Below are 15,025 nucleotides of genomic sequence, written 5' to 3'. Positions count from 1 at the left end.
GAGCCTTGAAAGGATGGGCCTAGTGAGTATAAGGAATGCTGAATGGGTTGTAATGGCTGGACATGAAGTGGGCTGGTGATGGAGTGGGTGGTGCCTGGGGGACACTAGAAAGAGGAGCAGGGACAGAGCTGTCAAGACCTTACATGATCTAGTCCTTGTGCATCTCTCCATCCTGGGTTTGAGTCCAAGGTTGGCCACCAGCATCAGTGTAGCTTAGGCAAATGGCTTCCCCTCTCTGGACTTCCATGTCCTCACCTATAAAACAGGAATGATGACTCCTGTTTTACAGGGGGTTACAGATAATGGGTGGATCCTATCCCCCTTGAGGAAGTGCTGTGTAAACCGAGATTGTAGAATTGACTAGCGTCCTCTCCCTCCCTGCCTGCTGTGGGGACCCCACCCCAAATCTGCCCCTTATTCTGATGCAGTTGCTGGAGGTTCTGAGATGCTTTAGACACAGTGAGGAGGGTGGGGAGGGAGCTCCCCAGAAACCACCACACTCAGACTTCAGTTTTCTTTTGTGACCCACCAGTCCTTTTCCAGCTACAGCCCTCCAGACAGGCAGGGACAGGGGGAGGGCCAGGCCCTGGGGCAGAAACCAGGATGGGCAAGAGGCCTGGGCAGGAAGTTTCAGAAGCGGTCTGCTGATAGCACTATGTACTGTATCCCAGGAGCAATAATTGCCAATACTTACTGAGTGCTTACTCTTTACAGGACTCTAGTCTGAGTGCTTTTTATGTACTAATCCATTTAACTATCCTAACAATCTGTGAGGTAGGTAATGGTGCCCTCATGTAGAGAGGAGGAAATGGGTGTTTAAGGGACGTATCTAATTACAAATTTCCAATGGGATGTGGAGCTGAGAGTTGAACTTGGACATTCTGATCCCAAGAACCCCCTCCAGGGGGCTCACCATCCTCATGTCATGGAAAACCTCAGGAAAAAGCCACAGGTTCATAGTGGCCCACAAAACCCTCCAGGAACTGGCCCTACCTACCTCCCTAATGGTATCCCTGGCCATGCCACACAGACCTCTGCATTCCTCACATGTGCTTTGCTCTCAGGGCCACCAGGCCTTTGCACATGTGGTTGTCTCCTCCTCAGACCCTGCTTTCCCTCCTCCTTACCTGGCTCCCTCCTACTCCTCCATCCCGTTTCAGGTTAGCCTCCTTCCCCTCCCAGACATGGTTAGGAGCTCCTGGGCGGTGCTCTTATGACTACCCCCGGACAGCACAGCCACACTTCATGGTTCTAAATTGCTCTGTCTCCAGTGCTTGGCAATGTCCAGCACACCATAGATCCTTCGGAAATAGATACGGACTGAGTGAGGAGCTCGCTGAAGCGCAGAGAGGAAAGTGACTTGCCCAAGGTCACACAGCCGGCAGGTGGTAGAGCCAGGAATCTGCCATGCCTACCACCACTTCCAGGCTCTGTCCACACTGAGCCTCAGACAACTGAGCCACCAACATTCCAAGGACGCAGTGTCCCTCCAGCTCCCCATTCAAGAGCCCGCACTCCTTCCCCAGCCTCAGGTTCGGAGGTCTTGTCTCTCATGCTGGCCGAGTTTCCCTCTTGCTTCCAGAGCCGCGCTGGCCCCATGGGCCCCAGGAAAAGATTCCTCATCTCTCATCTCATCTTGCTGAGCCCCGCAGCTTTGATGTGCCCTGAGTCACCCCTGGCTTGTCTCTTCCTCTCCTGCTAATCTTTTCTCACACATGTGTCCCTCCCAGCTCTGAATCATGCTTTCTGGTCTCCTCTGAACTCTGGCCAAGAGGTCTGCATCTTTCTGGCAGAATGAAATGAAATAAAACAAGGCCCGCGCACCCCTCCAGATGTGGGGAAACAGGCAGCCTGTTCCTGACGATGTGCGAGTGCTTCTCTCATCACTCCCGCCATTCGCCTCGGTTTCCCCTCCGTCCCCAGCAGGATCTGGTTACTGCTCTTTAATCCAGTCTGGGTTGGGAGGCAGCCAGGCGATCATTTCCCGGTTCCGTGGGGGTCTGAGACTCCCTGCCAGCGCACACTGAATGAACACTTTGTGGACATGGCTCCAATGTGGAGCCCACGTGGGCTGCCGGAGTGGAGAGGACTTACTCCAGCCGCTCAGCCCCAGCGGGTGAGACTGGCCTTGGCCATGCTGCCAAGAGATCCTGGGCAAATCGCTTGACCTCTCTGAGTCTCGCACTCCCATTTGTAAAACAGAGGTGAAGTGCATGTGGCTTATGATGGTTTTGCCCATCAAGCCATGTGAGAGGAAGTGCTATGGTTCCTCTATTCACCAGCTCGATGCCGATGCCGCTGAGCACCACCACGAGGGGGTGCTGAGGCCTCCCTCTATAAGCACAGAACAGGGCAAGGGTCAGGGGTGGGGCCCAGAGCTAGGTAAACATCTACAGAGGACTGGCCCAACCTGGGGACTACCACAGGGGATTTCATGAGTCCTTGTAATGGCCTGCAGAGGCCATTATCCCTTCAGATGTAACCCAAGTTCAGAGAGGTAAGTAACTAGCCTAAGGTCACACAGCAAGTCAGTGGTGGAGTTGGATTTCACGTCCGTGTTTGCTAGTGTGGAATCCTTTGCCCTCACTTCTCCTCTGGCTCCGTCCTCCCATCTGCAAAAGGACCGCACCTATGTATACCCTTGCTTGCAGCTGAGTGCCGACGATCATAGGAGTCTTTGAGTGATCGTCATCATGGGTTCAAGGTCCTAGAGAGTGGGACCTTTCTGTCCCTGGAGTTGTAGGGGTGATTATTAGTGACACCAAACTCTCCCAGCTCAGGTGGAAGGCAGACAGAAGGCTGGAGGTCAGTGTAACAGCTTAGAGAAACCACCATGCCCCTCTCCGCCAGTCTGGACCTTAGGCAACACAACCGAGGCAGTGCTGGGTCCCCAGAGCAGGCGTACTGTCCCTGAGTTGCAGCTGTACGTTTGGTGGCTATAAGTGGGGCCTACGAGCTATAGGTCTCTGGGGCTGCCTCTGGGAGGCCGGTCTGACCTACACGCACATGCTGACTCTGTGCAGGGCAGTAGCAGAGGAAAACCCCACACAGCAGGCACACTCCCCGAAATAGAGAGGGAAAGGGCCCGAACCCAGGGTATCAAGAGGCAGCACAGCATATAGGCTCTGGAGCTGGACTGACCAAGTTCAAATCTGTACTATGTGATGTTGGCAAGTGACTTAAATCTCTGACTCACTGTTCCCCTGTAAAATGGTAGAATTCTTGCCATGGACGGTCTAATGCATTGATATTTTTGAAGGGTTTGGAATAGCATCTGGCATGTCATAGCTGCTCTCCAAGGACTCGAGCATTTAGTCCTTCTTCCAACCTTGCCAGGCAGACCAAGGGTCCTCTCTCCTGTGGGAAGAAGTGGGTGGGCAGAGGGATAGCCAGGGCTCACTCATAACTTTCCCTCCCAGGGCATGAGGTGGGAGGTCTTTCTCGTCTCTGGAAATGTATGAAGAGGGGAGTAGCCATGCCCTTGACCCCTGCCACATTCACCGCCAGCCCACCAGGGCTGGGTGGACGTCAGCAGGTGATGTGGAGGGGAGGAGGAGCTCCCAGCCCCGAGCAGGGAAACAGGTGACCTGGAAGATCTTACGGACTGGACGAAGTGGCAGCTGGGCTGAGGGTGGGCTTGGATCTCAGCAAACAGGGACTGAGAGAGAACATTTGAGGCAGAAAGGCCAGGCCATCAAGCAAGCACTGAGGGTCTCTGCAGACCGCAGGAAGGTTCCTATTGATGGAAGCATGGGCAACCAGGAGCAACGGTTAGGAATTGTCCGGAAATTCTGCAAATCATGGGAATCCCTAACTGCCAGCCCACTGGGAGCAAATTTAAGTATCTAATAGAATGTGGCATGATTAGGGCAGACCACTGCCTGGTGTTGGGGTGAGGGAGAAACAAAGGTAGTTGGGCAGGGTCCATAGCAAATGTGGGAGAGATTTAATGAATTACAGCGCCCCCTAGGGGCAGGGGACGTATTATTATTATTATTGCCCACCAAGGTGCTGAGGGAGAGCAGATGTGGGGGGCCAGAAGGACAGCTCTGCTCCCCAGGTCCCGACGTGCCAGCATTTGCTCACTGCAGAAGACGCAGTGCAGGAGCTGGAGAGGGAAAGACTTGGTGGAGGGGCAGCCTAGCCAGGGGCAGAGCAGAAGGCCACAGTACACATCTGTGTCTAAATCAGAGTTACTTGGAGGAGGAAGCAGCCACCTCTAGAAGAGGGACTTTCCTATCAAGAGGTACAAGTAGGCCAGGCCAGGCATCGAGGAAGAAGGTGGGTGGACTTTAAAGCACCTCCAAGTTCTGGGATCCTGGGATTCTTTCATCTCCCACACCATCAGCCAAGGAAGTGATGATGGTGGTGGTGGTAGAGACAGAGATGTCCATCCATTGAGCAGCTCTAATAAGCCTTGTTCCTTTAAAACAATTTTTTGGGGGGGCGGGGTGCCTGGGTGGTTCAGTTGATTAAGCGTCTGCCTTTGGTGCGGGTCATGATCTCAGGGTCTGGGATCGAGCCCCACACCTGTCAAGCAGGGAACCTGCTTCTCACTTCTCCTTTGCAGCTCCCCACAGCTTGTGCTCTCTCTCTCTCAGATAAGTAAAATCTTTTTAAAAAAATTATCTTAGGTCCCATACAGTGTAATATTAGTTTCAGGTGTAGAATTTAGTAATTCAACAGTTATGTTCAACACTTGGTGCTCATCACAGGTGCCCTCCTTGCTCCCCATCCCCTGTCTCATCCATCCCTCCCCCACCTCCCTTCTGCTAACCAGAGCCTAGTTCTTTCAATACTCTATCTTTAACGTGCATTCCACCTTAGAGGAAACTGAGGCTTGCATAGGTGAAGTGGTCCGTCCAAGGTAAATGGCAGAGCAGGATTGGACCCACATCTATATGATTCCCAAACCTACATTTTTTCTAGTACACCTTGGAAGACAGACCAGGGGTACTTATTTTCCAAAGCCCTCCAGGGTGCATCCAATATGCACATGCTCCTCTCCAAATGAAGTCCTGATACGTCACCTTGCATTGTGCAGACAGGGGTGCCCAGGTCTTGCCGCTAAGGAGGGTGGGTGGGGAGGAACCACAGAGGCACCATCAACTGCAATTCAGACCAAGGTGATTATGAAGTGTGCAGATCTGACTGTTGCTAGGGCACCTGGAATGGAGGTCCTGACAGAGACAACACCGTTGGGCTGGAGACTTGAAGGGTGGGTCAGGGCTCCCCAAGAAGGGTCTTGTGCGGGCTCTGGGACAGTCCAGCAGGGCGGGCTCTTGCACTGGGGTGTGAAGGCTGTGGCTTCTAGGTGGAGACCATCGGGGATGCCTACATGGTGGCCTCAGGCCTGCCGCGGCGCAACGGGAGTCGGCACGCGGCTGAGATTGCCAACATGTCCCTGGATATCCTCAGCTCTGTGAGAGGTTTCCGCATGAAGCATGCACCCGACGTGCCCATTTACATCCGCGCTGGCCTTCACTCCGGTACAAATGGGGGGCCGTGGGGGTGACGGGCTAGGGGGCATGGGCTGGTGTGCTTCTGGGATTCTGCGATTCTAAAGTTCTGGGATAGAAAATTTGGCATTCCTCTTTTTCTTCTGTTATTTGAAGGTTCTGAGATGTTTTAAGTCAAAGAATCTGTGATGCTCAATTTCATTCATATATATAAATACACACACACACACACACACACATTGTCTCAGCCTCTGTCAGAGTCATCTGAGGCCATCCAGAGGAGCTGAGAGTCTGATGGAAGAGGCAGGACAGACACCTTCTGTGATTATGCAAGCAATAAAATGTTCGCTCGGATGGATCTAGGAGAGACCACAGGGTCTCTAACACCTACTTCTCAGGCCCCCACCCCTTCCTCCCTCTATGGTTTCCCCTGTAGGATAAAGTCCAAATTCCTGACACCCCCCTCCATAGTCTCCCAGGCCCTTTGCTATTCCGTCCAACCTCAACTCCCATTATTTCCCACTTGGCCCTCCAACCACACCCAGCTGCTGCCGCTTCCCATAGACACGTGGACTCTGTCTCTGTGCCTTGGCATCTGCCATTCCCTGCCCACTCATTCTCTTGTCCTCCAAGACACAGCTCACGCACTACCTCCTGTGCTGGATCCTCTGTGCTGGATCAGACCACTCTCTCTGGGCTGGCACAGCTCTGATCCTTCCATCTGACAATACTGATCACAGCTTACACAACCCCCCACCCCGCCCAACCAGGCTGGGAGCTCCCCAGGAACAAAAACTGGCTCTGACTTATCTGTGTTCCCCTACCCCCTGGCACAGATATCATCTCCTCTCTGGGTATGGTCGGAGATTCCATAGAGCTTCATCTTCACCCCCAGCTGGAGCCCAGGAAGTGGGGTAGAGACAGTAGGGCTGGGGGTGGTGGGGGGAAGGGCAAGACTGTGATGGGAACCTCTTTTGGGTCTAGGACTTCCAGGAATTCACTGGGTACATTTGAGTTTCAGGACCCTGTGTGGCGGGGGTCGTCGGTCTCACCATGCCCCGGTACTGCCTCTTTGGTGATACTGTTAACACTGCATCCCGGATGGAGTCCACAGGGCTGCGTGAGTGTTGGATATTTCTGTCTTGCCTGAGTGAGGACTCTGAACAACCTTTGCAGCCTGGCTGTTTGAAACAGAGCTTAGTAACCAAACCACCACCTGGTGGCAGCGTACCTTAGTTGTCAGTGAAACAACTCTATGGAGATAATGTATTTCACTGGATCTTTTAACTTTCCATGGGGATTTTGTGATGATCTCATAAGAGAAGACAATGACTTGAGAGGCAGGAAGCCTGGGTCCTAGCCCAAATCTGTCACTGCCTTGCTTGATATCCTCGAGGAAAATACTCTTCCTCTAGGTCTTGGTTTCCACGTCTTTACAAGGAGGAGATCCCTCTCAATTTTTAAATGCCATTTTAGGCCCTTGTTGACAGGAGAAGCCACTCTGATGGCTTGGTTAGAGCAGGTGCAAAAGTTGGAGTCCTAGGACCTCAGCCTTTGGCTGTAGAAGTCACGTGTTCCCTAATGTCATTTGGTACACATCCTGAATGACTAGATATGTGGGCCCTAGTGGGGAGTCCTGCTCTTAAAATAAAAATAACTGCTTATCTGCTCTGACTCAGCTTTTACAAACTTCCCTGTAAGTGAAAATTATGTTCCTAGGGGTTCTGACTTCATCTTAAGTTCCTCTAAGCCCTCAGTCTATGGAGTTTGCTTTTCCTCAAGGTCTCTATTTTAGTGACCAACAGGCTACCAGAGGGACATAAAGGTCAGGTGAAGGGTGTCGTCTAAATCAGAATTTTACATTACTGGCTGGAACTGGGCCTGTTACTGGTCTTGATGATATTCCCGAATACTAGGGATGCTGCTTCCAGGTGGTGACTTGTGACCTTTCTTGTCAGCATACAGAATTCACGTCAGCAGAAGCACAGTCCAGACACTGCTCAGCCTGGACGAAGGCTACAGAATTGACATCAGAGGCCAGACTGAGCTAAAGGTAAGGGAACTTTCTTTCCTGGAATTGATGGACCCCACCACCACCACCACCATTCCAGTTTCTGTGGGCAGCAGGCAAGATTCTTACTCATTTGACTGACATAGAAGGAAATGCCTGTCTGTAGTTGAGGATGGAGCTGATCACCATTGTCCCAGCAATCATGAAAGAAGGATCAATGTTCCCATTTTATAGTTGAGGAAATGAAATTTGGCGAAGTGATGCGTCTGCAGTCAGGTAGGTGGCATCCCACGGCTGATGGCTCTAAGGCCCATGCTTTCTCCATAATATCCTCAGGTTCCTACTCATCCCTCAGGACCCTAGAGCACATCTCACCTCCCATGGAAGCCTGCCCCGACCGGGGGACACCCAGCTTCCCTTTCCCCGGCTGTGGCTAGCCTGCCTTCTCTGTGCACCCACCCTTCCCACGACCGCCCTCTGCTGCTGCAGGGGTGATACCAGGGGATCCCTGCCCACGAGCACCTCTGCATTCTTTTTTGAAGTGTTAACATTCAATAAATATAATGCTTTAGTTTTCCCACGAGTGAGTGACTTTTCTTTCTACCCTACTTCCTTGGGTACAGTCAGGGGCTGGTGGTAAGACCAGGACGGCCTAGACATTTAAAGGCCCAGAACCATGACAGGAGCCCAGAAATTGTGTGCTCCGTGGAATTGACTTCATCCCACTGTGAAATGTCACAGCAGGAGGGTGCAGCAAATTGTCCACGGTCACACAGCCTGTGAGGGCTGGCATGTGTGCAATCCTTTGCTCTGGAGGTTTGGAAGCATGAACTAGAATAAGGCTTGTTTGCAGGGTAAGCATGAGATGTCCTGAGGAACAGAGGATTCTGATGCTGGAGGGGAATGCAGAGAGGGGTCGGGGAGGGCAGCCCACCAATCAGACCTTCTTCAAGATGGCCTGGGGGCTCCACGGGGCAATACCCATCCCTGGACCCAGAGTCCCTAATGCCTCCTCTACTCCTAAGTTCCAGGAAGCCATACCCCTATCCCAGTCAAGGGGTCCTGCAACAGTTGGGGAAAATCACAGAGTGTAGCATCTTGGGATCTTAGCATGCCAGATCTGCTGGTCATAGAATTCATGATTTATTCTTATTCAGTTACTTCTCTAACAGAACAACAACTCATGAGGTATTGAGGAACAGACAGGTGAAGTAAGTTGGCCCAAGTCACACAGCTAGCCGGGGAAGGAGCCAGGATTTGGACCCAGACAGTCTGGCAGAGGCTGCTCTGCACTGGAGCTGTTCGCAGCTGTGCCCTTTCCTCTGGCCTTGCCTGAGAAGCTGTGCTCAATCCCCTTTCCTCTCTCCTCCAGGGGAAGGGCGTAGAGGAGACCTACTGGCTGGTGGGGAAGGCAGGCTTCCCCGGGGTCCTCCCCACACCTCTGGACATCAAACCTGGGTGAGTAAGAGGAATTTCCCCCAAAGCTCAGCCTCTTTTGTTTGAAGTTGGGTTTGTTCTTTTTCTGATTATAAGAGTATCACCTGCCCAATGTAGAAAACTGGGAAAATACAGAATTCTTTAGCGATGAAGGAGTCCCCTGTTCCCACTGCTGAGAGAGGGCCTATTGCTGCCACGTGGGTTGTGGCTGAGGTCTCTGCCTGGGCTGGTCTTTCATTCTGCATTGGGTCAGAGCACGTCACAGAGACACCTCCCTCGCGACGGCGTCGATTCTGCCCTGCGGAGCTGGGGCAACCTCGCTCTTGCGGCCGCGCATGCGCAGTCTTCCCTTCCTGAGCCAGGTCCCCGTGACGTGCTGATAACAAGTGACCGGGCGTTTGTCGCCGTTCAGACTATTTCTGCAGATGAGGAATTTATAGATCAAAGGACACGCACGCTTTAGAGCGCTGGTGCCTGCCTGGTAGTTTGGCTCTTCCCTTTGTCGTCTGTCCTGTGTGACCCTGTGTCCTTCCCCGAGGGATACAGGCCGGCTGGTGGAGGGAGGGAAAGCTGTTCTGCTGCGATGTGTTCTTCTCAAGCAGCAGACAGTCCAGTCCACAGAGGGCCCAGAGCAGAGTGGCCGGGTGTCGCCAGTGGCCAAAAATGACAGTTTCCTAGAGATGAGAAGGTCCTGGGGTCCACAGGCTCATTGCAGTTGTGGAGGCTGAGCTCCACTAGAGTTTTCTGTCATCAGAACTTCTGACTGGTTCTCCTCAACTCTTCCAGGGCACCCCCCACCACCCACCAAAGGCTGCTCCCTCTTGAAGACAGGAAGTGTGCAGGATACACATGGGCTTCTGGGGAAAAGACTAGCCTGACTGGTGGGGTAGGGACTATGGGCAGGGAGCTGCTCACAGAGGCCATTTCCTCTCCATCTGCCATCTGGGGGCTCCAAGGGCATCTCAAGTGCCTCCCCCTGACACAGAGTGGGGTCCAGCCCAGCAGGGCCAGTGAAGGGCGGCGGGCCCACACCAGTGTACAGGCCAGGTTGTAGGACACACAGGGCTCCCTTTTTATAAGGCCACTCCAGCCTCCTGGGTGCAGAAACAGCTTCTGCTCTCAGAAAGGCCTCCACGCAGCCCAGAGTCCTCCTGCTTCACAGTGTCTGTGGGGACACTTTGCTGGGGCAGCCATGTGGGGTGAGGAACACAGGTGGCCCCGGGGCCTTTCCCGGGGCTGAGAGCCACAGTACCTTGGCTCACCCATCTGCAGGAGAACAGCTATGGCCCTTTGTGTCCCTTCCTTGTCCACCAAGGTCCTCTGCTCCAGCCCGCCTCTGTTGCCCCTCCAAGAGCAGGCCTCGGTCTCCCAGCCTTCCAGGTCCCACCCCCACAGGGAGCCGCACTTCTCAGAAGGCCTGTCAGCTCATGGTGACTTCACTTCCTCACCCACCACTCCCTGCCCAGCCCCCGCAGTCTGACTTTCACCCTCACGCACGCAGAAGATTCCGTGCAGGTCACTGATGACCTCCATCCGTGTCTCTAGATCTGCGGGCCAGTTTTGGTTCTCAACCCGACCCACAGCTGGAGCAGCATTTCCCCTTTGCCCTCCCTCTTCCCAGAAATATGCCCCAGTCCTCCCAGCTGGGCTCCTTCCTCTCCAACTCACCCTCCTCAGGCTCCACGTCAGCCAGCCCCATGCCTCTCCCCTGAAATGCGGGGATTCCCTTCTCACCCAGACGCTGATGATGTCTATCATGCGCCTCGGCCTGACCTCCCCTCCAGAGCTCCGAGCTATGGAGCGCTCATTGTCCCTCAACAGATCCTTTCGGGAGCTCCACTTGGCAGCCTGGTCCTCCTCCAGCGCTCTCTCCTCGTGGGTGGCCTCACCGTCCTCCGTCTGAAAGGTGGAGGATGCCGTCCAGGAGTCCCCCAGCGGCTCCTCTCCTACCCCCTGAGGGCTCCACCTGGGCACCTGTCTCCTGCCCTCTGCAGGGGCGCCTCACCACTCCCCTATCCACTGTGCCTCTCCACCCAGCACCTGGCAGCCCCAGCGAGGTCTGAAGGACAACACGAACACGATCCATAGGAAAGTCCCACAGTTAACACCCTCTGGGTCTCCCTATTACTCTGAGGCTCAAGCCCAAACTCTTCCCTCGTGCCCTGGAGGCCTGCTCCTTGGGGCCTGGGCCGGCCCCTGGACTGGCCACCTTCCACTGCACACCACCGGCTTGGGACCTCCTTGCTGTTACCTTAAAACACCCTGAACGTCTTTCTGACTCAGAGCCTCCGTGCCTGCTATCCAGGCGCCCTGGCCCATTCCCGTCCTGTCCCCAGGGCCTCAGCTCTGATGCGGCTCTTTCGGCAGGCCGCTCTGATGCCATGCACTAAAGGAAACCCTGCTGTCACCTCCTTCCCATCTCCCAGTATTGCATCCCCACAGCACTTGCTGCTTCCTGACGCTTCTTTTTGAGTTCTTTATGGAACTTTTCCCTGCTTACATAAGCTCCAGGAGATCTGGCTGGCGGATACACCACAGGTCTTTCAGTGCCAGGAGCCCAGGGAAGGGGGGCTCGCAAGCTCCCGCTGGCTCCCATCAGGCCCTGGCCCACCCCATCGGAGGAGCGGGAATAGCAGGTCTGGCAACCATTTGTCATCCCGAGCTTGTCAGCTGATGACTTTTCCACTCCCGGATGGAAACTTTAGAAAGTGCCAGAAACGTTTTCATCTTCTTGGCTCAGGGAGGAGAGAGAGCTGAGATGAGTCGCAGGGAGTTCTACCTGACTTGGGAGCCTCCCAGGCCTTCAGGCAGGCAGGGGGGAATCAACACCCACCTCACCCACGGGCTCTGTCCTAGCACGTGGACACACGTGGGCCCACAAACGTAAGTGTGCCTACATGTGTGCACACCCACATTACCTCCATCGTGGGCATCAGATACATGCATGCATGGAAAGGCCACCACGTGCCCCTCTGCTTGTCTGGAGATGAGATCACAGACAGACCAGCAGATACGCACACACCCCCGCACGCACGTGTGTGCACACGCACACCCAAAATCTCTACAGGAAGAGCTTAGGGGGACTTGTCTTGGAGTTGTGGCTATAAGGCAGTTATGAAATTTGAAGTTTTTACTTGCAGTATATGCTATAACATGATTTTCTTTTAAGTCAAGTTTTCTAAAGATGCTTTTATCCTCCCTTTCTGTATTTACCATACCTGCGGAAGTTATTAATCGTTATTTATTTGGGGATGTTTGGGGAAGCTGGTGAAGATCAGGGGAAGGGGACACAACCAAAACAGCAGGGCTCGCAGAAGTGCCTTCCATCTCATGTCACAGAAACACTCCACGGAATGCTCCCTTCTCTTCCTTCTACCCCTGCCAGTCGGGCTCAAAAGTGTCCCCTGCCAGGTTGATGTGAGGCCCTGGCTGTCACTCAGAGCCTTGCTCTCTTCTCCAAGCAAAGGCCATAACCCTAACCCACCCTCCTCCAGGCATATAAGGGAAGCAAATAAGAAAATGAAGGTGTGTGCAGGCGGGGGGGCCAGGGTCCCTATCCCAGATATGCCTCGTACTCCAAGAACCCCTCAGCCCATAGCATTCTGACTTCCTGGCAACCATCTGGAGCAGGGGATGGACGTGGAGCCTGCTCCCCACCTCCTGGGAGGCTGCTGGACATGAAGCTGTGCATGCACATGAGTCTATGACATTGCCCCTCTCCGAGCCTGGTCTGGGGATGCCCATGGTGGGGCTGCCACAAGAAGCAGAACAAGCCCAAGAAGCAGAAGGGGCTCCTCGCGAGCACCTGGGGGCTCAAAATGTCCACCCCTATTCTGGGTGGTGGTCTTATTATTCTTGTTTCTCCTTTTCTCCTAGAGATCCCTGGCAGGACCTCATCAACCAAGAAATCAGGGTGGCCTTTGGCAAAGCACGCCAGAGCATGGCCAGACCCGGGAGCTCGGGGAAAGCCTTCGCTGGGCCCTAAGTAGGAGGACAGAGTGGAGCAGGGTCCTGTGCCAGTCCAGAAACTCTTTGTCTAGATACCCCTCAATCCTCTCCCTGCTCTAGTCTCCACAAAGAATTATCTAGAATTCTCTCGCTGAGCAACCGGGCAGCCATCAGGGTCCTCGTTACTAAGTGCCCTAGAGCGATATTAATTGATGCATTCCAGTATGAATCCTGTGGGTAAACTTGCCCCTTGACACAAAAACAGTAAAAATAGAATTATTCCCTCCCTTTCAGGCAGTGCTTTGTTCCTGACTAATCGTTTTGACTCTGAGAGCTTGTTATCACAGGGCTCATTATTCCTCACATCCAGAACACTGTTCCCACTGGAAGGCTGAAGTGCCTGCGTCCAGAGGCCGGAGGCCATGTACCCCAGGGGCACAGCTTTCACAGGGGAAAGCACGATGGAGTTAGAGCCAGGCAGATGAGAGCCCCCGAATGAGAGGGACTGCCTCCTGACGGCACTTCACGTTTCCAAGACTGTTGGTCCTCTCTAAAATGGCTGTTGATGAGGCCATGTAAGCCCTATTTATGAAACCCTGTAAGTGCACTGCTTCCTTCCCTGCCTCTCCCATCCTAACCAGCCTCACCCTCTGGGTATCTGTGAGCACTGTGCAGGGAGTCCAGGTCTCAGGCTCTCAGGATGTCGGGGAAGGAAGAGTAGTGGAGTGATAATTCCTTAGTTCTTAGGAAAATGAGACTTCTGTCTTACAGGGGGGAAAAAAAAAGCAAACAAATCCACAACCCACTCATTAAACTGGCTTCTAACATCAAAGCATACTCACCAAAGCCCCTGGGCTGATTTCAGAGTGGGCAGACAGAAGCAAGTGGAATTCATTTCCCTGACTGGGGGCAGAGGGCCAGGGGGCAGGTTCAGCCCTAAACAAACTTGTCCTTCTTCAAAAGAGCCCTTGGGAAACAGAGCTGGCACTACACGGAACTGGGGGTCATTGGAAAAATGTCCCAGTGGGTGGGTGCACTCACAGATGCTAGGTGGCGTGTGTGTGCGTGTGTGCATGTGTGCCTGCACTGGAGCAAGAGAGAGGAAATGTGAGAGGCCCATGGATGTTGTGTGTATGGAGCCAGGAACAGCTGTGTGGTGGAAAGTGCTAGACTTAGCTTTGCGAGACGCCACTGCCGTTCCTGACCTTGCATGACTTTGGGCCTAACCTTTTTACTCCGGACTTTCCGGAAATGCTGAACGGGGCTGCTTACCCTCTGCTCCCTTGAGAGAGAGCACTGTGGACACAGCACATCAGGCCAAGCAAGGCCATGGAGGTGCTGAGGAGGGAGGACCTGTACATCCCCATCGGTGGGACATATCCATGGCTTTGGGTGGGACCATGTCTGTGCCCGTGGTAGAGCCAAGGGGGTGATGGGGACAAAAGCGTGGCCCTGTTTTCTCCACTGAACTCTATGGCCCACATTCTGCCTGTGGATCTTCTCTCCTCATCTGTGGAAGGGATGTGGGGTCGAGGTGACTACGAGGTCCCTCTGGGCATGAGTCTCTGTGAGACCCCTGTGGGAGGCAGACCCAGGAGACCAGAATTCCAAGCAAGAGCCAGCTTTCCTATGGCATCCCAGACCCCAGTCTCTCCATGCCCCGGGTTCCTCACCATAGGGCAGTAACCAGGCCCCTGCCCTGCCTGCCTTATAGGGCTGCTGTTGGGTCAAAGGTGGCAACAGCTGTGAAGGCATGCTGTCACCTGAGGGAGGCCTCAGGGCGCACATGCGTATGAACAGACCTATATGGCTCTGTGTACATTATGTGTCCATAGGTGTGTGTCTGGGAGCAGTGGCCGATCTCCATATATTCGTGTCTGTGTCCATTTGTGGTATGTGTCCAAGTGCATGCCTTGTACACATATGGGTTGTATGTCAGACTATGCCTGGACCCAGCCATGGGTCTTCCTGCTCTTGGACCCTCCAGTGTAGGGAGAGTAGGAGTTGTCCGTCTAGCCACCCCCTGAGCTGCCCATGTTGAGAAGGGCAGAGGCAGCTCTGTTCTCAGAGGTCCCTCTCAGACCCCACACCGGGCCCTTGCCTTTCCCCAACCTTCCCTCATCAGCTGGAGACAAGATCATGGAGGACGAAGGCCCACTTTCTAGATGAG

The 15,025-nt window shown here is 53.9% G+C and overlaps 1 protein-coding gene across 1 annotated transcript in view; it reads left to right on the top strand.

Annotated features, from left to right (window-relative positions):
• LOC101683029 (guanylate cyclase D-like) overlaps positions 1 to 13,143 on the top strand; it is a 34,757-nt gene extending 21,614 nt beyond the window's left edge. Inside the window, exons 14-18 of the mRNA XM_004768213.3 lie at positions 5,315 to 5,489; positions 6,481 to 6,579; positions 7,418 to 7,512; positions 8,843 to 8,928; positions 12,784 to 13,143. Coding sequence (XP_004768270.1) covers positions 5,315 to 5,489; positions 6,481 to 6,579; positions 7,418 to 7,512; positions 8,843 to 8,928; positions 12,784 to 12,892 — 564 coding nt within the window. The 3' untranslated portion in view covers positions 12,893 to 13,143. The remainder of the gene's footprint in view (positions 1 to 5,314; positions 5,490 to 6,480; positions 6,580 to 7,417; positions 7,513 to 8,842; positions 8,929 to 12,783) is intronic.
• The last annotated feature ends 1,882 nt before the right edge of the window (positions 13,144 to 15,025 follow it).

Source organism: Mustela putorius, unplaced genomic scaffold, assembly GCF_011764305.1.
Source record: "Mustela putorius furo isolate JIRA1106 unplaced genomic scaffold, ASM1176430v1.1 tig00003987_pilon_pilon_pilon, whole genome shotgun sequence".
NCBI lineage: Eukaryota > Metazoa > Chordata > Mammalia > Carnivora > Mustelidae > Mustela > Mustela putorius.
This window is presented reverse-complemented; position numbering and strand designations above follow the sequence as displayed.